We start from the raw sequence: 27,048 nt of genomic DNA, 5'->3' as shown, positions 1-27,048 counted from the left end.
CTTATCATTGGTTTCATTAATGGTGAGACAAGCAGGCAGCTTTAGCTACCTCCAGGCCAGGAACCTGCATTTACGAGTTTGGGCTATACGTTTAGGAGACCAGTCAGCAGGTGTATCATCTTTGTTCAGTTCTAATGTTTTCTTGACGATTCAGTCCTAAGGATGAGCTCTAGCATTCATTTGGTCTTAATTGGTAGTCTAACTGTTGATTTGCTGCTCACAAGATTCCTTACAATAATTTGAGAGGAAACCCTGACAGAGCTTGTTAAGACTTCCCTTAAAGTTTGGAGAACTTTATCTAGTTCTGGGTATACACCCCTTCATCAAACATCTCCAAGCTTTATCCTCTCCAGCTTGGGTCCAGCAGTTTTTATTTTCTACACTCCAGAAACCTCTGGAGGCTGTAAATATCCTGATTTATGCTTTGTCTGTGCTTCTATCTGCCTAAAGCATTTCTACAGCCCCCATCATTGTTGTATCTATATAATGCAAAGAATGGCTTTGACCCCAACTCCATGAGAGGGTCTGGCTGTGGATCCCAAGCAGAATGAGAGGCACCTACCTCTAGCCCAGACTTAGAGGTGTGGGGCTTAGGATCCAGCCCTCTCCTCAGCATCTGCTATTCACTAGGTTAGGCAGCACCCTCCCTGGCATGCTGGCTTTTGTGGATCCTAAGCTTTTCGTGGGCACCTCTCTCTTCCTGCGCATTGCATGGAGAGCCAAGGCACCCAGTTCAGGGTTTGTGAATTCCATTGGGTGACTAGGCATCTAAAAGTTAGGCACTGCAACACTCAACGTTGGCAATGTCTAAGTCCCTTTGTGGATTTGGGCCTTCGAGCATTCATGGCAGTTGCTCAATGCAGCCAAACTCAGCAGGGAGAAAGAGTTCTTTACCTCACTCTGACTGTATCTTCTCCAGTCCTGCAACCACCAATGCATATCAACCCAGTCAGTTTCACCATACTCACTATGGCCCCATACTGCTTTAATTCAACCCTGAGATGTGATTTACGATAGTCAGTACTGCAGTGCTAAGGCATTTTGCAACATGGGTAAGTTGGCTCTCTTGGGCCATGTATGGCTGAATGGGCCAACTTGAGTTCTCAGGAGGACAAATTTTCTCTGTTTCTGTGAAAACTGAGATGACCCTTATCTGAGTACTGTAGGTTTAGTGTTCCACAATTGTCCTGCTAAGAGGCTTGATCATGCATAAATGCAATGTGCATTCTTTGGGATTTAGTAGTTCAGTACAGTATTTTGGTACTTGGAATATTACTTAGTCCCCTTGTAGAATTAGCATTCTTCAAGACACTCTGATTCCCTTTTGGGAAAAGTTAGTGTATGAGCAGAGTGGCTGAGCTGATGGATTCTGATTTTTGTATATGAAGACCTTCTAGTTCTAGTTCTTTATTGAATTGATTCACCATCCAGACACCAGTGAGAAACTCTGTCTTTGCCTGCTGATTTAACTCTTTAGTAATAAGGTTAGAGAATTAATAGTTCAGGAGGAGAGCTGGAATGCATGCTCTTACTCACCTCTAGATTGCCAAAGTTCTCAGGGAGCTCTGTAAGATAGGGCACATCTAGTGGAACAGTGCGATTTGTAAGGACTTGTTACGTTTCCAGGATTAGGAGCTAGATCCACAAAGCGATTTGGGTGCCATTTTAGGCACCTAAGTCCAAAATTTAGATCCTCAAAATGCCCATTCAGCTGCCGCCCAACCCCAGGTCTCTAGGCCTAAAAGTCCCTAGTCTCCTAAAAGTCCCTTAGGTGCCTAAAAACCGGCCACTGAGCATATACACAGCTGCATCAGAACTGACACCCAGGCCCCTAGCTCATACCTAAAACCTAGAAGGATCGTCAAGTAAGCATTCCCCATTTGTGTCCCCTGTGAGACCCAATCCAGTAGCCATTCTCAGAGACCACCTAACAGATCAGTCCCCACACAAAACACAGGCGCAGGAGAGGTGGTGGTGGTGCCTGTGCCTTCTAGCAAAAAATTATGGTAGTTGTGGTGTCCCCACCTCTATGCCTTTTGGCCCAGAGGTTAGAGCACTCACCGAGGATGTTGAGGCCCCAGGTTCATGTCCCCCATGCCTACTGTGGAGCAAAGACTTGAACTTGGGTTTTCCACGTTAGACGTGAGCACCCTGACCACTGAGCTGTAGGGTATTCTTTGGTAGGGTCTCTCTCAGTTTCTGTTGTTGAAGCTGTTCAACTTTGTATACATAATTAAATAATCATTGAAACTGGGACTTGAACTGTGGTCTTCCACCAAGTGCCAGAACCATTGGGATGTAAGTCATTCTCTCACCCTTGTCCACTGAATATTTAAGTATTTATACAAAGTGGAATGGCTTCAACAGAAAAGATTGAGAGACACTTCCCCCCCCTTCTCTTACTTGTGTTTGCAAGAAAGGGTTTAGGCAATTCATTCCAGGAGAGGGCTCATGACTGTAAATCCCAAGCAAAGATGGACACCTCCCTCTGACACAGATTTAGGCACCTAAGTTCCTTTGAGGGGCAGTGCGTAAGCCACACCCTTCTCCTTGGCATTTCCTGTGGCTAACGTAAGCAACACCTCGCTCACCTTGCTGGCTGTGGATCCCATAGTTAGGTGCCTAGCTCCCCCCATGCATGTTGCAGGGAGCCACAGTGCCTACCTCCGGGCTGTGGATTCTACTAAGCAGCAGTGCACCTAAAGTTAGGAGTTGCAGTGCTGAGCCCCTTTGTGAATCTTACCGTCAGTAGCAATAGTCAGTTTTTTATCTCAGTAAGACCTGAATTTGCCTCCTGGTTCTTAACGAGACAGCCATCCAAACCCACTGTAGAGCTTTGTGAAGATGCCCGCCAGAGTGGCCTGTTGTTTACTTTCTGTTCTCTCAGCTAAGCGGGTGGATGGATGCTTTAGGACTTAGCACTACTTATCTACACCTTTTGGTTGCAAGAGAAGATTTGAGTAAACTTTGGGACTAACAGGAACCATCATGCTGTGTTCATTTATGGATGTGTTATTTTCTTTTGTTTCTCTAGTCAAGTTGCTTCTCCCCCCCAAAAGAGAACAGCATCTGTTAGTTCACTTTTTAAGTGCAGCGTGGGAGTCCTTCAAACATTTTAAAGAGTTGTTTTGCCTTCCAGGTCTTAGTAAAGGAGCAGATCCTCAGTTGCTTATATCTCTGGATGGGTTTTTACATTTTTAGCCTGCAGAGACTTGTTTGCCCTCCAGTTCAGAGGAGCATCTACTATACTCGCTGCATCTTGGGCTGAGGCATTGCACAAGTAATTTTAGAGGCAACACAAATATCTCCAATTTTAAGCACTTTCTTAATGACAGTACTGTGTGTCACCTGCTCTCAGTGATGACTGGTGAAGTGGGAAGAGCAGATATTTGACAATTAAGAATTGCTTATCAGTAATTGGGCTTGTCCTAGTAACCTGTTCCCCATCCTAGTTCTCCTTTCCTTTCTACTGTAATATGAAATTGTACACTGTGTGGGAAGTTTCTGACTGGAGGAGAAGAGAGGTGCTTGCCTATATATACCTTACTTGAATGACAGCTTTGTTGCATCCTAAGCTTCCTGTTAGATGAGCCAAGCTGCTGTCAGTGATAATTGGTCATAGAATGAGGAAAGAAAAAAATATAGTTAATGTCATGTAAATCTTTCTTAATATACCTACAGTAGTTTCCTTATGACATGACATCTAAGGCCTCTTAAACTCTATATGCCAGGTCCTTGGACCCTCTTAAAGAAGCAACCTCTTAAAGGGTCTGTAAGCAGTTTTAAAACTGCATCTGAGGATTTCCCTAGCATAGAGCTCCCATAGCCTGCCCTCTGCCAGCCTGTATTGGTCCTTGCCTCAACATAAAGGGCGTTCTGGGCTGTGGAGAAGCTGGGTAGAGCACAGTGCTTCCCTGAAGATTGTTATCCACCAGTATAAGGCTAGGTCTACACTACCCGCCTGAATCGGCGGGTAGAAATCGACCTCTCGGGGATCGATTTATCGCGTCCCGTCGGGACGCGACAATCGATCCCCGAATCGACACTCTTACTCCACCAGCGGAGGTGGGAGTAAGCGCCGTCGACAGGAAGCCGCAGAGGTCGATTTTGCCGCCGTCCTCACAGCGGGGTAAGTCGGCTGCGATACGTCGAATTCAGCTACGCTATTCATGTAGCTGAATTTGCGTATCTTAAATCGACTCCCCCCTGTAGTGTAGATGTAGCCCAAGTAGTACATTGGCCTCGGCTGTCCCCAGGACCAAGAGATGGAAAAGTAGAGTAAAGCTACCTAAATTTGTTTCCCAGGAGACTAAGTGCTGCTTTGGCCCCATACTGCTTTAATTCAGCCCTGAGATGTGATTTACAATAGTGTTTATAGAAACTTTTTCATTTTAATGGTGGCTCTGCCTTCAGTATTTAAGGATGTGATTCTTATCTAGTTAAAGTCCTGAGTGAAATAAAGGTGATGGACTATCTTGATCCATAGAAGGCATAAATCCTTCATGTCCAACTACCACATACAAACTCTAATTCTCAGGGGAGGGGGAAAAACTTATAAAAACAGGATTGAACCTTTCTGATATGAGAAAGCAATGAACTGATGTCTGAGCAGTGAAAATAGATCAGGAAATATGAGGAAGCTTTTCTTAAGGCATCCTGCTTCTCTCTGTCTTTGCAATAAATGGAAGAAAGGTCTAGTTTAAAATATTTACAATACAGAAATAAAACAGATATTTTATGAAACACGACTATTATTATTTAACATTTGTACTACCGTAACAATTAGAGGCGCTAATCAAAATCTGGATCACCATTGTGCGAGGGGCTGTACATACACATTCTAAGCAGTAACTCCCTGCCCAGTAAAGCTTATTATCTAAATAGGCAATATAGACAAGGGCTGGGAGAAAGGAATTATTTTTGTATGCTAACAAGTATCTTCATAAACTACATTCTTAATTATAGTCAAATTGACTTGTCACAATATATGGTGTCTTGGGTTTGTTGATGTTGCTCAGAGAACCATTCTTACGTCTGAGGGAATTAAGGGGGGAGGGATAGCTCAGTGGTTTGAGCATTAGCCTGCTAAACCCAGGGTTGTGAGTTCAGTCCTTTAGGGGGCCACTTAGGGATCTAGGGAAAAATCAGTACTTGGTCCTGCTAGTGAAGGCAGGGGGCCGGACTCAGTGACCTTTTGGGGTCCCTTCCAGTTTTATGAGATAGGTGTATCTCCAAGTGTCTATCCCAGAAAAGCACTGTCAGCTTCATGCAGGGACATGTAGGAGTGATTGCTGGATGTCAGATGCCCAGTGCTCACTTATCTTCAATAGGGAGAGTGCTAGCTATATCACAGTTACTGTATTTGATACACAGCATGGATGGTGGCTTCAGAAGAAGCTATTTGCCCAGAAAGAGGATGCTTTACTGACAAATCTGTTGTGGAAAAAGAGACTGGAGGTGTTCTTCCAGAAAAAAAAAGAGATGTCCATAAGTCTTTGAAATTTTGCAGCAGAAAATAATAATTGAGCAACTACATCACAAAAAGTCTTTGAGATGTCTTTAAGAAAAAGCAGAATATTGTAATTTCTTTTGTTAAAATGTTTTATTTATTAAAATGCAGTTCAGATACAGGCTCTGATTCATTATGGATTTTAATATACTGTTGGTCGTGGTATGATTTTAAAATACTACTATATTCAGTTTAATCTGAAAATAACTTACATTATTGTAATGTTTCTTTATCAACAATTAGGTACTTCATGAAGAGACTACAATCCCAGGAACTGATTTGAAATTATCATACTTAAGCTCCAGAGCTGCAGGATATAAATCAGTTCTTAAGATCACGATGACCCAATCTGTTATACCATTTAACTTAATGAAGGTTCATCTTATGGTGGCAGTGGTGGGAAGACTTTTCCAGAAATGGTTCCCCGCATCCCCAAATCTGGCTTACACTTTCATATGGGATAAAACTGATGCATACAACCAGAAGGTCTATGGCTTATCTGAAGCTGTTGGTATGTACAGTGTGATGCTTTTCTGAATTTATTACTGTCTTGGAATCATAGTATTAAATTGAAACTGACCATATCGGTTAATCAGAAAATACTTAGCACAACACCACTGTACTAAAGGTAAACTTTTTATAATAAAAATGTATTTCAAAATAAAAAGAGATCACAAATTGATAGTTTTTCATTTGTATTCAATAAGTTGGAGGATAGGCCCAATGTGGATAGTTTTTGTGGATCTCATTTTAAGCACAGTGGCAAATTAATGTGGAAAAAAACTACTCTGCACTGCACCCTTGTCTTGGGACAGACTTAGTCAGTCTACTGCTGTTTTTAAAAACAAGATCATTTTAATCATCTGAAATTCCTTTTTTAAATTGTAAAATATTTGAACAATCTCTGTATGATAAAGGATATACAGGTTTTAATTTAGTTTGTGAGGGCAGAAAAATCACAAGTTTAGTATAGAAATGTAAAGGTATTTTTCTGAACAAAATTCCATTTTTCAACTATGGTGGGGAATATGAAATGTGATTTATTATGATTCCAGTGTCTGTAGGCTATGAATACGAGTCTTGTTTGGATCTAACTCTCTGGGAAAAGCGGACTGCCATTTTGCAGGGATATGAATTGGATGCCTCTAACATGGGTGGTTGGACATTGGATAAACACCATGTGTTAGATGTTCAGAATGGTAAGGACGTATTCTTGTCATTGTTCATTTTAATATTTTACTCTATGCCCTGGCTTGAAACATATTGTTATAATTAATCAAATATTTTCTTCCATTTAAAAAAAGGACCATACCTGAGCAAAGTATGAAATAATTGAGTATTGTATGTGTTTCCATGATTTACAGGTTATGACATATTTCTCCCTCCTAAAATTACATAAACCTTTGGGATTTTACTTAACAAAGGTGTCACAATGAAAAGCATGTTACTGAATATTTTTTGTTTACAAAATTTTATTTTATCTTCAAATTGGTTTTAATACATGTTTAATATTTTAATGTGTGTGTGTGCCTTTAAGGAGGCCCTGATTTAAAAAAAAAATCATATCTAAGAATCCTGAAATTGTTTCCTACTAGTTGTGTATTATCAATGTGATGACTGGCACTTTTGCTCACACTTAGTGAAAATTATACAGCAATAATCAAAGCCTCTGCCAAACCCAGATCTCTTCACTCTTAGACCTCACTTTGGCCATCAGTTACACAGGAGAAACTCCTACTGAAGTCATAATCCTCAGCAGCAGAATGTCTACCTGGAAAGGGATTGTATCAGGTCAAAGCACCTGCACCTCCCCTCTACTAGAGCTCTGAGCTGTGCTGGCTGGATAGGAGAGGGGTGTGTTGCCAGGGCATGCAAGGCATGTTCTGGTTCAGCATGTTCCCTGGGCAGCCTCCACTGACAGGGTTCAGACTGCAACTTAAAGTTGGCTCAACAGAACTGTGAAGGAAGGATGACGATGCAAACACTGCCTGCCTTCTGTGAAGTGAATCTCTACATGCGTTTGGTGGCCAGCCACTGGCACAAATCAAAGAGATGATTTAAGCCCAAAGTTAAGAACATAAGAATGGCCATACTGGGTCAGACTAAAGGCCCATCCAGCCCAGTATCCTGTCTGCCAACATTGGCCAATGCCAGGTGTCCCAGAGGGAGTGAACCTAACAGATAATGATCAAGTGAGCTTTCTCCTGCCATCAATCTCCACCCTCTGACAAACAGAGGCTGCCAGGATGGGCAGGGATGGTTTCCCCCACCACTGTTTGCCAGAAGCTGGGAATGGGTGACAGGGGATGGATCATGTGATGATTACCTCTTCTGTTCATTCCCTCTGGGGCACCTGGCATTGGCCACTGTCGGAAGACAGGATATTGGGCTAGATGGACCTTTGATCTGACCCAGTAGGGTCATTCTTACGTTCTTATGTTCTCACTAACTTAAGCTAATGGGAGACCAATTGTGAATTAGTAAGATTTGAGTTTTCATGGGTGTCAAGAGCAGCATCAATGTGTCTAACATGCTTCTCATTGGCCTCTTATAGAGTGTTCTGTCTTGCCCCCGCCCCAACCCCACACAGTACATGGAGCAAGGCTACTTAAAATTCATGTTACTAATGCTTCTCCTTGTGGCCCCTCTCCCTGGCAGGATGTCTCATAGGGCCTCTCTTCTCTTAGAATAAGCACTGCTAACTCCTGTACATTTTCATGTGTCACTTCATTGCAGCTAGATTGAACCAGCCCCCCAACAATCAGTTCCACCCTGCCTATCGCTCCTCACTTGATGGAGAAGGGGAGTGGTGGAGATTGCTAAGAACTGCCCAGAGCAACATAGCAGCAGCCACAATTATAATATAGTAATTATAATTTGCATAGTGACTTTGGTACTAAAGAATCCAAAACCAAAATTTATATGAGGATCACTCCACTCAACAGTGAAATATAGCCTACTTTGGAGTAATATGAGGCAGCTGTTTAACAGTGTTCAGCAGCATGGCACAAGAGTTTAGAAAAGGAAATGAATACTGTATTCAGTTGAATCTGTAAGGGAAGTTAGATAAGCAGAATGAAATTACGCAAGTTGGAATTTGGTCAGGATGCACTGTACTCTTACAGAAAGTATGATTGGGTCTCCCTCTAACACTGTGTTGGGGCATCAGTTCTGTACTGGCCTAGGGTATGTCTGCACTGCAGCTGAAGGTGCAATTGCAGTGCAAGTAGACATCCCACTCTAACTTCATTCTAGCACAGGTAACAATAGCAGTGAAAATGCTGTGGCATTGACTTCGGGATGGGCCAGCAACCTGAATACGCACCCAATGTCACCAGCAGGCTTGTACCGTGGCAGCTAACCTGAAGTGAAACCTTATGCCACCATATCTTCACTACCATTGTTATCACACGGCAATTACACCTTAATTTGTGGTGTAGCTATATCCTGAGAGGCACGAATGCTATTTCCAGCAGCATCCAGGTCTTTCTCGGAGGTTTCCCATCTATGTGTTAGCTCAGTTTGATCCTGCTTAGCCGGTGTGGATATGATGGGTCATAGCCTAACTGGTACTGCTGAATAGTAGAAAAATAATACAACCAAATAAGGGGAAATGGAAATTTAAATATAAAATGTCAGAAAAGAACCATGCAAAATTCTTAAGATATTTATAAAAATGCAAAGATGCATGTTTTATTTAGTCTAGTTTTTTTAAATTATGAGGTTGTTTCTATTCACAAGGTGAATTGATTGTGGCTTTAAATTATGTTCAAGAGTAGATTTGACAAGTATGACTTTTCAAAGTGACATGTGTCTAATTGAATAAAGGAAGTAGTTAGTTGTAATGACAAGGTGGATGAACTGGAGAAATTTATTCAGAGGGGAGTACAGACAGTGACAGGTGTTTGTATGGACACCCTGAACCACTGCAATAAATATTCTAATGTTCATCTTTCCATTCTGTGATAATAGAGGAGAAATATGAAGGACCAATTTTTCAAAGTAATGACAATAAATCATGTGCCCTAGTGCAGAGTCTTGACTTGTAGGAGTCCTCTTATAAAAATTATAGAACTTAGCTATTTCAGCAAAATTATGGTTCTGTGATTGTCATGAATGATGTAATCATTGGAAGGGGGATTTCAGATGCCATTAATGCATTCTTCCTCAAACTATTCACGAAAAACACACTCCATTTGCTACTATGATGCAGCCTTATTTCGATTACTTTTCTTTAAGTTTTCATAAGCCAGTTTCATCCTTTCTGATTTCATAATGTACATTTGCTCTGGTATTTACCTCTACCAAATTGTATGACATTAAAAAAGTAACTGAAGCAACAAAAACAGTCTAAGTGAAAAAGGAAAGATATTTATACTGATCTCTTTTCAACTTAAAAAGTGCCTTGGGGAAAAAGTGGGGGGAAGGGGAGCGACACACCTTCTCACGTTTCCTAAATGTGTTTTTGTAAGATTGATTGTTTTAACAGTATCTCAAAAAAGAAGTGTTACCATTAGCATCAAAAACTGCTTTTGAAACCTTGTACTCAATAAATAAAACATGTAGCACTATAAAGTACAAAGTGACATGTGGTTTACATGGATTATACCACATTAAGATTTATTGTGACATATGAGCATAACAATAATAGCTGACCATCCATGCAGCAGAACTTGATGGAGTCATTGATCTGTATAATAATGAGGACACTGATAACATTTAACTGAGTCCAAATTCAAACATAATTTTCTAACTATGAAAAATTTATCAGGTATGTATTTTGCTTCCCACGTTTCCTGTGAAGGCCATAAAAATGTACTGCTGGCATATTACTTTGTCTTTATAAAATGACTGTACTTTTCATGCCTGAAAGCAGAATTAGGTTTAAGGGGCAGGTTGGCCTGCCACTACATTTTTTGTTGTATTTGACATTTTTAATAACTGTATATAACTGCAGATGTATTCTAGGTGCAGACTTTGTTACCAGGGATAGATTATTATTGTACATTGAAAAAGACTCATTTATAATGTGAAATTGAGTCACAGAACTTTTTTGAAGTAGCCCCTTATTAATATTTGATGTATGTGGTAGTGGTCCAGTCATATTTAACAGGATGTTTTTAATTAGTTACTGTATAACTACAGAATTGAAACTCACAAATATAAATCCATCTTTTACAATAATCAATGTAAATGCAATTAGAACTCCAGTCTTCTGAGGGAGATTTTCAAACTGAAGGGATTTAGAAGCACGTCTCATTAAAAGTAAATTAATTATGTGATTTTTTTCAAAAAAAATTCCCCCTCAATTGTAAATATAAAAACATTATAAACAGAATGATTGTAAACATGTTCATATTACAGATGTTAGTATTTTTAATATTCTACTATATCTTTTGAACAAGAGGGTTATTTTCAATGTTTTTTAATTTGGTGCTGTGGGTTCTCTAAGTATATTTCTGATTTATTTGTAAATATTAATGAATTTTATGAAAAAAAGTCTTGCATAAGGTATGTTTGCTGTTAATGATCATCATTTCCTGAACATGACTTTGATGTGGGAAGCAATTGTATTTTTATTTCTATCAGGTATCCTCTATAAAGGAAATGGTGAAAATCAATTTATTTCTCAGCAACCTCCAGTTGTTAGTAGCATCATGGGCAATGGACGAAGACGCAGCATCTCATGCCCAAGTTGCAATGGCCAAGCTGATGGTAATAAACTACTAGCTCCAGTAGCCTTAGCTTGTGGGATAGATGGCAGCCTGTACGTAGGGGATTTCAACTATGTTCGGCGGATATTCCCATCTGGAAACGTAACTAGTGTTCTTGAACTAAGGTACGTCTTTTCCCAGTCTGGGACTTTTGGAATTAAGGTGGTGTTGAGTTTTAAAATATGGGATAGTTTTCTGACATTTTATAAGTTAATATATCAAATTCAGTTGGAGATAAAATGTTGTAATTTTTTTACATAATGCATTGAACCAAAAGAATTGAACCAATTTAAAAATGAAGTAAATTTGATTAACTCTAAAATATTTAACTATGCATATCTCTATCTAAAAATACTGTAGCAATTCAAACTAGTCTAATTATTTCCTGTTTATGAGTCAAAATAAGTTAACTCTGTTGGATCTAAGTTCATAATTCATCTTCTTAACTAGAATAATAATATTTTAAATTCTGCCTTCTACTCCTCTTGTTTCTTTTCTAACCTTTTTTCTAATACTGCTTTTCTACTCTTCTTTACTTGCTCCCACCAAGAAATAAAGATTTTAGACATAGGTAAGCATTTTTAAGGAGATGTATATTTCTTCTAACTGTCCATTTTTACAAATGAATGTATATTGTGGATTAGTCACTTCCAGTATTGTTATTGTATGAGGAGTGCTTTTCAAAAATAATGACTTCAGCTGTCAAAGGAGAGCATGTTGCCCCTGGTTATGCCAGTTGTCAAGTTGTAGAATTACTGATATTCAGTTCCTGTTCTCAGTCCCATTAAGGAACCTCTTTGTGCCTTGTCCCCCTTCAGATCCTGTCCTCTTTTGCATCCTACTTTTAGCCACAGGTTCCCATTTTCTGCACCCAGTTTCGGTCACTTCTGATCCCCAGTCACTGTTCCCATTTACGCTGCCTGCCCCTTCTCCTGTCTCTCAGTTTTAAACCCTGCTTCTAGATCCCCTCTTATCTTATCTAGCAGCATTATTGCCAACTTCACTCATTCAAAACCCATTAGGCTGGCCCAAAATATGATGATGATAGCTGAAAAGTCATGAGATTTGTAAATGTAATATATTTTGAGTTCCTTTTATTAGCCTTCAGATTTAGGGCTTTTGGGGATTCATATTTCAAGATTTTCTGTGCAACCACAAGGGCAAGAAACATATAGTAACTCCTCGCTTAACGTTGTAGTTATGTTCCTGAAAAATGCGACTTTAAGCAAAATGATGTTAAGTAAATCCAATTTCCCCATAAGAATGAATGTAAATATGGGGGGTTAGGTTCCAGGGAATTTTTTTTTCTCCAGACAAAGACTATATATATATATATATATATATATATACAGTATAAGTTTTAAACGATGCAATACTGTACACAGCAATAATGATTGTGAAGCTTGGTTGAGGTGGTGAAGTCAGAAGGTGGATGAGGGTGGGATATTTCCCAGGGAATGCCTAACTGCTAAATGATGAATTAGCACTCGTCTGAGCCCTCAAGGGTTAACACATTGTTGTTAATGTAGCCTCACTCTCTACAAGGCAGCAGGAATGGAGGGAGGAGAGACAGCATGGCAGAGAGAGACAGAAACATACGCAGTGTGTGAGAGATAGAGACGCACATTGCCCCTTTAAGTACGCTGACCACACTCTAAGTACATTGCCTTTTTAAGTAGATCAGCAAGTTGAGACAGAAACTGCTGCCAGCAAGCTCCCTCCATCCTGAGCCCTGTCGTGTCCCACCCCTGCCTTGTGGAGATGGCCCAATGGGGTAAAGGAGTGGGGGGAAGGGGACACCATGACATTAACACCCCTCCCCCCCCCCCCCGGTACAACAAGCAGGAGGCTCCTGGGAGCAGCTGCAAGGCAGAGGGCAGGAGCAGCACACTGCAATGTGACAGCTGAACTGCCCGGCAATTTAAAGCCTGCTGGGTGGCTGCTGCACAGGGAACTTGGGGAGCAGAGAGCTGATGGGGGGCTGCCTGTCTACCCCGGTTCCAAGCCCCCACCAGCTAGCTCCAATGGGCTGCTCTTTCTGCAAGCAATTGACAAAGCAGGCGGCTGCCAAACAACGTTGTAAGGGAGCATTGCGCAACTTTAAACGAGCATGTTCCCTAATTGATCAGCAAAATAACAATGAAACAACGTTAACTGGGAAGACTTTAAGTGAGGAGTTACTGTACTTTTAAAAAAAAACTAAAAGCTGAAGTTCCCGCATAGTAACATGACACCACGATTCACAAGATCTTGATTCCAAGATGACAAGAGTTGGCAACACTGCAACACGCTCGGAAGTTGGCTACAGCTACCTTCTCCTCCTGGCTGCTCCAGACTAGTTTGGCTACAGTAAGGGGAGCACCTAGAGGAGAGAAAGAGAGGCAGCTTGACTCCCTGCAGTTCCTCTGTCTTACCAGCTCCTGGTAGTAAGGAAGAGAAACTGTATGGGTGTCCGGCTGTCTTGTTGGACATGTGACATTACAGCAAGGCTCTGTGACGGAGCTGACAAGTGTGTGTCATGTGACATGCATGAGGCTCAGCAGTCCTACCAATTTTCATATTGGCTGTGTTCATGTTTACTGTCAGGTGGTGGTTTGTTTGTTTTAAACAAATACCCATTGACTCACATTTCATTTTTCCATATGCCTGGATTCTCTTACAATTCACTCTTCTTCCGGCCATACTAGCTCATATGGATTTTCTTTCCTTAATTTTGGAAGGTTTTTTTTATTTAAGAAGTAATAGTTCAGATATGTCATTTCCTGTAGCGTCAGCAAGAAATCCCATGATTAAATATTTGTAACTCTTTAAATTATAGTGTTAATTATCAGAATTGTGAGTTTTCTTTTTGCATATTCTAAATCAGGGGTGGGCAAACTGTTTGGCCCGAGTGCCACATCGGGGAATAGAAATTGTATGGCGGGCCATGAATGCTCCAAAATTGGGGTTGGATGCGGGAGGGGGTGCAGGATCTGGGGTTGGGCTGGGGATGAGAGGTTTGGGGTGCAGACTGCTGGGATCAAGGAGTTTGGAAAATGGGAGGGGGATCAGGGCTGGGGTAGAGGGTCGGGGCATGGGGAGAGGCTCGGGGGTGCAGGCTCCGAGCGGCGCTTACCTCAAGCGTCTCCCGGAAGCAGTGGCATGTCCCTTCTCCGGCTCCCATGCAGAGGCGTGGCCAGGGGGCTTGGTTCGCTGCCCCATCCACAGGCACCGCCCCTGCAGCTCCCATTGGAGCATGTAGGAGCTGGAACGGGTCCATGCTTTGGCTTCCGGGAGCCGCATAGCGTGGCCCCGACCCTGTGCCCTGGCCAGAGCAGGGCCGAGCCCTCAGTCCAGTGACCCGAGGTGTAACAGTGGGTGGAAGAAGCAATAGAATAAATAAAGCAATTGAATAAATACAGGCTGAGGTAGGGACAGTATTTCACACAGTATTGAAGGTGCAGATGACGTAGACAGTAAATGGAAGCCTGTAGAGAAATTAAAAGAGAGGTGTAGCCTGATACAAGCAGTGACAAAGATTATTTTAGGAACATAATTGTAGGAAGCACAGGTAGCAGCATCTGTAGGTAAGGTTGCCTTACACTTTTCATTATGATTTTATATATACCGCAGGAATAGGGAAAGGTGACATAAAGTTAGGCCAGTGAGGAGACACAAGCCAGGCTTCCCCTCATACACACATCTCCTCTCTTTATTCTATCATTTTTAGGGCTGTTGATTAATCGCAGTTAAGTCACATGATTAACTCAAAAAAACTAATTGTGATTTAAAAAATGAATCATGATTAATTGCAGTTTTAATCACACTGTTAAACAATAGACTACCACGTGAAATTTATAAAATATTTTGGATGTTTTTCTACATTTTCAAATATATTGATTTCAATTACAACACAGAATACGAAGTGCATATGTGATAGATCCAGGCCAGTTGGGGGTACAGCAGAGTAGTAGATGGCAGATGTACTGGATACTGGATAAGCAGTTTTCCATTCCCTGACTGACCAGAGCAGGGGCTGCTCCAGGCTAGGGTGGACACATGACTCCAATTAGTCTGCAAAGAGTCAGTTGAAGCCGTTAGGCTTAGGGTGACCAGATGTCCCGATTTTATAGGGATAGTCCCGATTTTGGGGTTTTTTTCTTATATAGGCTCCTATTACCCCCCCACCCCCACCCCATGTCCCAATTTTTCACCCTAATTAGGCTAATGAGAACACCTGACTCCAATTAACCTGTAAAGAGTCAGGTGAGGCCATTAAGCTAATGTGAACACCTGACTCTAATTAAGGCCCCTCTGATACTATAAAAGGGCTCACTCCTGTCAGGCTGAGGAGAGCCAGGAAGCCAGAGGAGAGGAAGTGCGGCTGAAGGGCTGGGTAATGAAGACACCCTCAAGCCACCCTAAGGTAAGGGTGAAGAAGGCATTGTGAGAGAGAGAAGCAGGAGAGCTGTGGGAAAGTGGCCCAGTGGGGAAATGTAGCAACTCTGGCAGTGAAAGGTCAGCTGCCAACAGCTGCTGCCATTAGGGTCCCTGGGCCAAAACCCGGAGTAGAGGGCGGGCCCGGATTCCCCCACAACCTACCACTACAGAAACACCTCCTGGGAGGGGAAGACACGCCCCTGTCAGGACAGGAGGCTAAACTGTTCTGGAATAAGCCTGTAGGAACAACAGAGACTGTGGGAGTTCTCTCACCAACCTCCATGCTGGCTTATGATGAAAAGGGCTCAGTACACTGTAACGCTGGCCCTAGAGAGAGAAGGGCTATGTGGAGGGTCACAGTGAGCCTTTGAGACTAGCATAAACTGCCTGGAAGCGCGGGACCCATGGGGACAAGGTCGGAGCTCTGCCACAGCATAGTACTCACTTTATATTATTTTTATTACAAATATTTGCACTGTAAAATGATAAATAGTATTTTTCAATTAATCTCATACAAGTACAATAGTGCAATCTCTTTATCACGAAACCACAACTTACAAGTGTAGATTTTTTTTGTTACATAACTGCACTCAAAAACAAAAAAATGTAAAACTTTAGAGCCTACAAGTCCACTCAGTCCTACTTCTTGTTCAGTCAATTCCTAAGAGAAACAAGTTTGTTTACATTTAGGGGACATAATGCTGCCCACTTCTTATTTACAATGTCACATGAAAGTGAAATCAGGCGTTCTCATGGCACTGTTGTAGCCAGCGTTGCAAGATATTTACGTTCCAGATGTACTAAAGATTCATATGTCCCTTCGTGCTTCTACCACCATTCCAGAGGACGTTTCCATGCTGATGATGGGTTCTGCTCGATAACGATCCAAAGCAGTGTGGACCGATGCATGTTCATTTTCATCATCTGAGTCAGATGCCACCAGCAGAAGGTTGATTTTCTTTTTTGGTGGTTCAGGTTCTGTAGTTTCTGCATTGGAGTGTTGCTCTTTTAAGATTTCTGAAAGCATGCTCCACATCCTGTCCCGATCAGATTTTGGAAGGTACTTCAGATTCTTAAATCTTGGGTCGAGTGCTGTAGCTATCTTTAGAAATCTCACATTAGTACCTTCTTTGCGTTTTGTCAAATCTGCAGTGAAAGTGTTCTTAAAATGAACAACATGCTGGGTCATCATCAGAGACTGCTATAACATGAAATATATATTGCAGAATGTGGGTAAAACACAGAGCAGGAGACATACAATTCTCCCCCAAGGAGTTCAGTCACAAATTTAATTAACGCATTGTTTTAACGAGTTTCATCAGCATGGAAGTATGTCCTCTGGAATGGTGGTTGAAGCATGAAGGGGCATACAAACGTTTAGCATATTTGGCACATAAATACCTTGCAATGCCAGCTACAAAAGTGCCTTGCGGACGTCTGTACCAGTGAGATTACTAATGTGAGATTTCTAAAGATAGCTACAGCACTCGACACAAGATTTAAGAATCTGAAGTGCCTTCCAAAATCTGATCGGGACAGGATGTGGTGCACTTTCAGAAGTCTTAAAAGAGCAACACTCCAATGTGGAAATTACAACGCCGGCTACAACAGTGTCATGAGAACACCTGTTCTCACTTTCAGGTGACGTAAACAAGAAACAGGCAGTATTATCTCTTGCAAATGTAAACAAACTTGTTTGTCTGAACGATTGGCTGAACAAAAAGTAGGACTGAGTGGATTCGTAGGCTCTAAAGTTTTACATTGTTTTATTTTTTGAATGCAGTTTTGTTTTGTACATAATTCTACATTTGTAAGTTCAGCTTTCATGATAAAGAGATTGTAGTACAGTACTTGTATTAAGTGAATTGAAAAATACTATTTTTTATTTTTACAATGCAGATATTTATAATAAAAAATAATATAAAGTGAGCGCTGTACACTTTTTATTCTGTGTTGTAATTGAAATCAATATATTGGAAAATGTGGAAAACATCCAAAAATATTTGTATAAATAGTATTCTATTGTTTAACGGCACGAATAATTGTGATTAATTTTTTTAATTGCGTGATTAATCGTGATTACTTTTTTTAATCGCATGTCAACCCTAATAATTTTTTAAAATGTTAACTATCGTTATTGTGACTTAAATCAATGAAAGTAAAACAAGTAAAAGTTAGACTTAGTAATTCACATTGAGACTATAGTAGCCCATGTAGTCAGAACCTCATAGAAGAACTTGTTGTAGAGGACAGTCTTGGTTCAAGTTATCATGAGATAATTCAGTTTGAATTAAATGGAAGGATAAAAAGAGATCTGCAACAAGGGTCCTTAGCTTTTTTTCAAATTAACTTTAAAAAATTTAAGGAAATTAGTTAGGGAAATGGACTGGACAGAAGAACTCAAAGATCTGAATGTGGAGGAGGCCTGGAATTACTTTGTCAAAATTGTAGAAACTATCTGAAGCCTGCATCCCAAGTAAGGGGAAAAAATTCATAGGGAAGGGTTGCAGACGAAGCTGGCTGAGTGAGTATTTCAAACAGGTGCTTAAGAGAAAGCAGAGAGCCTACAAGGAATGGAAGGGGAGGGATCAGCAAGGAAAGCTACCTCTTGGCGGTAAGAAAGTGTAGGGATAACATGAGAACTGCCAAAAGCCAAGCAGAGTTGGACATTGCAAAGGGAATTAAAACCAATAGTAAAAGGTTCTATAGCCATACAAATAAGAAAACAAGGAAAGAAGTGTTAGTTTGACCTCATTTGTATGCAAGGTCTTAAAACAAATTTTGAAAAAGAAAGTAGTTAAGGACTTGGAGGTGAATGGTAATTGGGATAAAATACAACATGGTTTTACAAAAGGTAGATCGTGCCATGCTAATCTGATCGCCTTCTTTGATAAGGTAACTGGCTTTTTTAGACAAAGGAAATGCAGTAGATCTAATCTGTCTGTATTTCAGTAAGGCATTTGATATAGTTCCACATGGTAAATTATTACTTAAATTGGAGAAGATGGGAATTAATATGAGAATTGAAAGCTGGATAAGGAACTAGTTAAAGGGGAGACTAAAACGAATCATATTGAAAGGTGAACTGTCAGGCTGGGGGAAGTTTTCATTAGTGGAGTTCCTCAGGGATCGGTCTTGAAATCAATCTTATTTAACATTTTTATTACTGTTCTTGGTACAAAAATTGAGAGTATGCTAATAAAATTTATGGATGACACAAAGTTGGGAGGTATTGTCAATACAGAGGAGGATCAGAATATCATACAAGAAGATCTGGATGACCTTGTAAACTGAAGTAATAGAAATGGGATGAATTTTAACAGTGCAGAGTGCAAAGTCATGCATTTAGGGATTAACAACAAGATTTTTTGCTATAAAATGGGGGATTTATCAGTTGGAAGCAACAGAGGGGGAGAAAGACCTGGGTGTACTGGTTGATCGCAGGATGACTAAACCATCAATGTGATGTGTCCATGAAAAAGGCTAATGCAATCTCAGGATGCATAAAGGCACAATATTTCCAGTAGAGACAGAGAAGTGTTAATACCATTATGCAAAGCACTGGTGAGACCTCATCTGGAATACTGTGTGCAATTCTGATCTGCTATGTTTAAGAAAGATTAATTCAAACTGGAACAGGTGCAGAGAAGGGCTACTAGGATGATCTGAGGAATCGAAAACCTACCTTATCAGAGGAGACTCGAAGAACTTGGGTTGTTTAGCCTAACCAAAAGAAGGCTGAGGGGAGATATGATTGCTCTCTATAAATACATCAGAGGGATAAATACCAGGGAGAGAGAGGAGTTATTTAACTTAAGCGCCAGTGTGGACACAAAAACAAATGGATATAAACTGTCCATAAACAAATTTAGGCTTGAAATTATGTGAAGGTTTCTAACCATCAGAGAAGTGAAGTTCTGGAACATCCTTCCAAGGTAGCAGTGGGGGCAAAAATCCTAACTGGTTTCAATAAGTGTATGGTGCAGATGGTGTGATGGGACTGCCTACAATGGCATGTGGCCCAGCAGCGACTGGCAGTAGCAAAAATTCCCAGTGGCCAAAGTGGGGACACTAGATGGGGAAGGCTCTGAGTTACTAAAAAGAATTTTTTCCCAGGTTTCTGGGTGGTGGGTCTTGCCCACATGCTCAGGGTCTAACTGATCGCCATATTTGGGATTAGGAAGGAATTTTCCCCAGGATCAGATTGGCAGAGGCCATAGGGGGATTTCACCTTCCTCTGGAGCATAGGACGGGGCTCAGGTTTAAACTAGTGTAAATGCTGAATTCTCTGTAACTTAAAGTCTTTAAACCATGATTTGAGGACTTCAGTAACTCAACCAGAGGTTAGGGGTCTGGTACAGGAATGGGTTGGTGGGTTCTGTGGACTGCAATGTGCAGGATGTCAGACTAGTGATCACAATGGTCCCTTCTGAGTCTGAGTCTATGCTGCTTTCTCACTGCATGATCTTCGAAGCCCCCTACAATGAGTCAGACAATGTTGGATAACTTAAGGAGAAGTAACTTGGATTTAGATTCTATTTCTTTGATTTTGCAGATGGGTCAGAATCTTAGTATTTTAAATTACGATTAAATAAAATGGCCTCAGTAGCCAATCAATATGACCAGTTGTTTTCAGTAATTATATAGTATGCTCATCCCTGTACTATGGCTACTGATTGTAAACTTAATTCACTAACCATATGTTATAGAAATCCCCAAGTTCTGATTTGCTCTTCAGAATTCAGCATTGATGTGCCTATAACAAATATGTCTACCTCAACTTTTAAGCTTTCCATTAAAAATAAATTATATATTTATACCAATTATATCTCAAAATATACTGTAATTAGACATTTCCATTTAACAACTTGAAGAGCCTTATATTAACTACATAATAATATCCTGAGTAAACAAACTCCACATCTGATAATTTCCTTAAAAACAGAAAACACTTTCAATTATCATCTAAATAACTTTATATTAATGAAAATCCATTACTTACCACTAAGATAAGTGATCTTAGCTAATAATTATTACTTTTCTCTTATAATTAGAACTGTGTATTAAAATTAGAAGCCTTATCCTCATTTATTTATGAAATAATTAACCAGGAAATATTATACTGTGTATATAAATTATTCACAGTTGTTGATCTGATGATGCTGTATTCCAACACTAAAAATTATACTAAATAGTAATTTCATTTGTATTTTGCATTTTGCAGTACATTTGTATTTAAAATGGACAAGATATTTCTTAAAAAACCAAAGTAATCATCTAAATATAAATAGTGGTAAATAGTTTGGACACCAGTATATTATAAATCATTTGTGTTATAATTAAGAGTTGAAAGTATTTTTCAATAATTAGCTTACTACTTTAACAATTTCAGATTTACATTAACTACACAAATTTAATGTAAACATTCATGTAATTGTTTTCAGTTGTGCTATAGAATGTTTAATTCTGTAACACACTCAGTTACAAAAGGTGTTTAAGTACTTTGCATTTGATATAATTTATCTGCTTCATTGATTTCTTTACTGTGAACCAAGATGTTAAAACAATCTTGTGTATATGGCACTCTTCTATAGTTTTAAAGTAGATAGCTATAAAAAGCTGTCCTTATTTGAAGACATAATTTGTTCACAACTTGTTCATGTTGGTCTCTGTTGCTTTTTGCAAGTGGCAGTGTATAAAATGTGTTACATTAGCACTGATTTATATTTACAAAATGTGAGACACTACATTTTTGTGAACAGATGTTTGGATATCGTCATGATTGGTAGATATGTTTTAGTAGTGCATTTGCAAACATATCAGAAATGGAACTGACTATTCTGGCACTATGGCTCAGTGCGTTCGCATGCCATCAGAAATCACCTTCTGTACTTGAATGACCTCATTTCTGTTCTTAGTGCCATAAATCAGGTCAAGAATCATAACTGCAGCAGGTTAAGTTACTGGATCATGATATATCAACTAAGAAAGGGGTACTCTCCGGTGTTGCTTTTTCTCTAGCAGGGGGACAAAAGAGTAATTCTCAATGATGTGGTAACACCGGAGCAGCAAACTGTATGTTTCTGGAAAAATAGATAGCAATACAGGCTTTCTTTCAGTATAATGAAGGCTATATTGGCATAGTTAGTAGTTTTGTGCCCAAAATGTACAGTAACTTGAAATCTGATTCTTTGTGCAAAGGAAAAAAACGGCACTCAGTGCTGTGGTGAAAAAGATGAATTTTCCTAATGTATTAAATCATGCATATCATGCTTTTGAGAGGAATAGATTAAACCAGTACTAAGAAGAATGTCTTATCTCCTGCCCATGAGCCAATAATATGAACCCTACCTTATCTGTTTATGAATAATATAAACCATGCACCTCAGCAACCCTATATAAGTTGTAATAAAAAGGATACTGTGATAACGGTGATGAAACAAGTGTAAGCTAGGGATGAGGCATGCTGCAAAGTTTGGATTCAAATCAGGATTTTAAACACCCAAGAGAGATTTCAGAATCGAGTGTTTTGATTCAGTCCATTATAGAGACAGCAGCTATCTCGAATTGCATATGACTACTGTTTTTATTTTTTTACATGAATGCCAGTATGTAACCAGTTAAATATGAAACTTTTTCTTCCAGTGCTTATGTGCAGTTTATTACTCATTATGTTTAAATCTGTGATCGCCTTTTACAGCAGCAACCCAGCTCACAGATACTACCTTGCAACTGACCCAGTCACAGGAGATTTGTATGTTTCTGACACTAACACTCGCAGGATCTATCGTCCAAAGTCACTCACTGGTGCAAAAGACCTGACAAAAAATGCTGATGTAGTAGCAGGAACTGGAGAACAGTGCCTTCCATTTGATGAGGCAAGATGTGGTGATGGAGGCAAGGCTGTGGAAGCAACGCTCATGAGTCCCAAAGGTAGGGACATTATCAATTCATGGTCTTAAAAAAAAAGTCAGTGCCTGAATTGTGCTTTAATCACAATTGTGTTTTTGAAAAGCTGCTCCTCTACTGTCCAGAAAGACAGTATAGAATGAAGCTACAAAAAGCCCAAGTTGATTTTACAGGAAATATTTGACTTTATAGTCCTTTTCAAATTTCACAAAGATTATGTATCCAGCAAATTATATCCAAAGTTTTTAAAATGTCAATGTGTTACTCCCATCTATTCAGTTTTTCAGGTATACTAAAATACCAGGCACCTCTCATAGATTGCATTTTACTTTCTGTGGAACAGTATATTCAGTTAACAAGAGTAGAATGTGCAGTAAACCTTTGTTCATTATGCTAAGATGTGTACTTCCTGTCCTTAAATTCCTCAGACCTAATCACTAGCACTTTGCAGGTTGTTAGTAACGGATGCTAAATAAATGGCTAGTGTAACAAAACTAATTTTTTTCTCTTGACTAAAGGACTGGCAATTGACAAGAATGGATTAATCTACTTTGTTGATGGAACCATGATTAGAAAAGTGGATCAAAATGGAATAATATCAACTTTGCTTGGCTCTAATGATCTAACCTCAGCACGACCTCTAACGTGCGACACTAGCATGCACATCAGCCAGGTATTAAAATACAGCTAATTTGGAGTGGGGATTTGGGGTGGGGGGGGGGAAGTAGGGGGAAATAGGGTAGGGGGGAAGGCTAGTGCAGCTTGGTTGCTCCCTGAAATAGAATCAGGTGGAACATGTTGAATATTTATATATTTAACAGGATAACTTTGTGCTAAGAAACTTATTCCAAGGGCATGATTTTCAGTATATTCTACTAGCAAATATATGCTGCTGTATTCAATTTTTCTGCACATAAAGTTCAGTGTAGTACAGAACAACATAATTGTCAGCAAGAAATGTTAAGTATAGTCATAAAATACCAGCAGAATAGCAAATCTATTAGACCAGTATTGGCATAATGATATTTTTTAAATGAACAGAACCACTAATGTCCTTAGTCTATTAGTGTGAATGCCAGGATACTTTAAAGAGCTCAGAGGACCCTTTTTTATAGGTCCCAGTGGAGTTATATGAAGGGACTTTACTGTTGCTGTGATTGAAAATGGAATACCAATACAATATTTCACAATCTGGAAAGTACTGAATTTCATTTTTGGTATTATCTGATTACTGCTAGCAATGGTACAATATAAGTAGGTAGTTCCTTGATAACCATTCCTTGAACTTCTACTTAGATTTAGACTCTCCGAATTGGCGGGGGAGGGGAGGGTGCATGTGCCTATAAGGTCATTCCAGATTATTGGGGGGTGGAATGCCTGTAGGATAGTTCCAGTGCATCTTTTTGTAAGATCTATAATTTGGATAAAATAGTTTCTTTTACTCCATTTGTGTTCATATGAGACCTTTTGACTAGTCTGATTATAACAAATTAGAAATATCCTAAAAGCATTATCTAAAACTATTATCTAAAAGGTTAAATTCAATTCGGCAAGTTAATTGTACTTAACCCAGATTTACTGACTAATGAAACCCTTTTCTTTTTTTAGGTACGTCTGGAATGGCCCACAGATTTGGCTATCAATCCAATGGATAACTCCATTTATGTTTTGGATAACAATGTGGTTTTGCAGATCACTGAAAATCGTCAGGTCCGTATTGCTGCTGGGAGACCGATGCACTGCCAAGTGCCTGGTGTGGAATACTCTGTAGGAAAGCATGCTGTACAGACCACTTTAGAATCAGCAACAGCTATTGCAGTGTCCTACAGTGGGGTACTTTACATTACAGAAACTGATGAAAAAAAGATTAACAGAATAAGGCAGGTTACAACTGATGGAGAGATCTCGTTAGTTGCTGGAATACCATCAGAGTGTGATTGCAAAAATGATGTCAACTGTGACTGTTACCAAAGTGGTGATGGCTATGCTAAAGATGCCAAACTTAATGCTCCTTCCTCCTTGGCTGTGTCTCCAGATGGTACATTGTACATTGCTGATCTTGGAAATATTCGGATACGAGCTGTGTCAAAGAACAAGCCCTTGCTGAATTCAGTGAACTTTTATGAAGTTGCCTCTCCAACTGATCAAGAGCTCTATATCTTTGATGTTAATGGTACTCACCAATACACTATGAGTTTAGTCACTGGAGACTATCTGTACAATTTTAGCTACAGTAATGATAATGATATTACAGCAGTAACGGATAGCAATGGAAATACACTTCGTATCAGACGGGATCCCAATCGGATGCCAGTGAGAGTGGTGTCTCCTGATAACCAAGTGATTTGGCTGACTATAGGCACCAATGGATGCCTGAAGAGCATGACTGCCCAAGGTCAAGAGCTTGTTTTATTTACTTATCATGGCAACAGTGGGCTTCTGGCAACTAAAAGTGATGAGACTGGATGGACTACATTTTTTGAGTAAGTATAGAAAAAATAAAGTTATATAATTAGTCTACACAGTTCTGGAGTCCAGTATCATGATTTGAAATGCTTTTAGGGTTTTGACAAAAATAAACTTTAAAAGATAGTACTTGCTAACTTAAACAGTCCTGTACTTTCTTTGTCTGTCTGACATCTTCCAAACTTTAATGTGAATTAGTGATGATAGATTGATGATCCAGAATCTGTGTTTTATACTGTAATACAGTTATTATGAGACAGCAGCAAGCTTTGTCCAGAACGTCATAGCTCAGGCAAACAAGCTTTTGTACGTTTCTGTTAAAAATCTAGATTTCTCTCTCCTTTTGCTCATGATACTCCCATTAGTTCTGTAATAAATACTAAGCCACTGGAAGAAATTTCTTTTGGTGCCCAGTCTCTACTGTTAGACTGCTTTCACTTGAAAGACCAATCAGATGAGTACTCTGTATCAAAAAAGCGAGAATGGAAATGTTTTAAGTGTTGCAATGTCAGAAGGTAGAGAATATGCAGGAGGGTTCTGATGGATAAAATGGCAAGCTTTCCCACAGAGGGATCATGGGCAGGAATCTAGAGCATGTGGTTTGATGAAAGAAGTGTGGGCCACGGTGAAAGTGTCATTCCCATGGGAAGCAGCTACTGAAAGTGCAGATACACCAGCAATCAGTGAGGTACACAGTAAGTAGCAAAACATGAGTGGTTAGGGCACAAGTCTGACTTGTGATTTTTACCATGCTTTTAAAAGTTTTTTAAAAAGAACTGTTTTCCCAAATGTTATCATCACATTGTTGTTATCTATTCATAATAAAACATATGAATTATCAAAATGATTTACAGGTTCCCAGATAACATTAACTGAAAAGAATCATGACATTTTGTGTAACTAGAAGTACCATAGAATTCAAAATTTTTGTTTTTCTGTAGAGAACTTCATCCCAAAAATTAACAAAGAAATGAATCAATATACCAAGCACAATTTAATAAATGTGCCACTTAAAAAACACAAGTGATTTATCAAAAAATCTATTTCCCAATTCATTAATACAATTTGTTTAACAAAAAAAAAGCATTTTTATTAAGGAATTGAAAATAGATTATGTTGTTGTTTTTTTTTTAAATCACCTTACTCACTAAAGAAACAGTGGAGATTGAAAAGTTCAGAAAAAGGTGCCAAAGGTGATTTGGGAACACACAGCATGTACATATAATATACATATAATGACTACTGAGAGATTAGAAGTAGAATTATTCAGGCTTGAGAAGGAACAGAGTTAGAGGGAACTGTATTGAGGTATTCTGAATTACAAAGGGCATAATGAAAACTGATCAGTCTCTTCTTTTTTATCCTTTCCTATCTTGAGGATGAGACGTAACAACAACTGCTACCAAGGTCAGGACCTAAAAAAAGCTTTCAAGTCAGTGCACATTATAAAGAAAATAAAGTGCTGGTGTCAGGCAATGGCTGCAGAGCCAGACATCTATGTTCGGAGATAACTTCACATTTATGTCAGTGTACATTTGTCTGAGGCAATAGGTGGGGAGACTGAGCACCTGCATCTACTCTCCAACCTTTACATCTGCCATCAGAGACATGAGAGCAGCAGGCACTGCTTCAGTGCACATTGTGTCCTGAAGGGGAGATGCAGCTAGAAATGCTGATTTCCAACAAAAGCAGCAGGTGGAACAGAATTGCTGCAGTTTTAAGATATTGTTATAATAATCTGTAGATTGGCAGAGCGCTGATAGTACGTTCCCAAAGCATTAGTGCACATCTGTAATAATTAATTGCATATTTTTGCATCATTTCTTATCTTTTTAGGCCTTGACAAAAGTATATAGAAACAAAGCAACGACACACAGAAGAATAGGAGAATATTCAGCAGTAGGCAGGGAATACATTCTTGTTTTCGTGGGGTAGAAATGTCCTTTTAACTGAGAGAACAAAGCTAAGCCTCCAAGTCGATTGTGCATAGTCACCCTCTTCAATGAGAATAAATGCAGTTTTAACTTCAAC

The 27,048-nt window shown here is 39.6% G+C and overlaps 1 protein-coding gene across 4 annotated transcripts in view; it reads left to right on the top strand.

Moving 5' to 3' along the window:
* The window catches only part of TENM3 (teneurin transmembrane protein 3), a 982,465-nt gene that overhangs the window by 915,846 nt on the left and 39,571 nt on the right, over positions 1-27,048 (top strand). For all 4 annotated transcript variants that reach the window (XM_054029684.1, XM_054029687.1, XM_054029686.1 and 1 more), the window contains 6 exons: positions 5,753-6,020; positions 6,565-6,708; positions 11,099-11,348; positions 22,343-22,575; positions 23,070-23,224; positions 24,160-25,034. In XM_054029684.1, the coding sequence (XP_053885659.1) occupies positions 5,753-6,020; positions 6,565-6,708; positions 11,099-11,348; positions 22,343-22,575; positions 23,070-23,224; positions 24,160-25,034 (1,925 nt within the window). The remainder of the gene's footprint in view (positions 1-5,752; positions 6,021-6,564; positions 6,709-11,098; positions 11,349-22,342; positions 22,576-23,069; positions 23,225-24,159; positions 25,035-27,048) is intronic.

Source organism: Malaclemys terrapin, chromosome 5 (assembly GCF_027887155.1).
Source record: "Malaclemys terrapin pileata isolate rMalTer1 chromosome 5, rMalTer1.hap1, whole genome shotgun sequence".
Classification (NCBI taxonomy): domain Eukaryota; kingdom Metazoa; phylum Chordata; order Testudines; family Emydidae; genus Malaclemys; species Malaclemys terrapin.
This window is presented reverse-complemented; position numbering and strand designations above follow the sequence as displayed.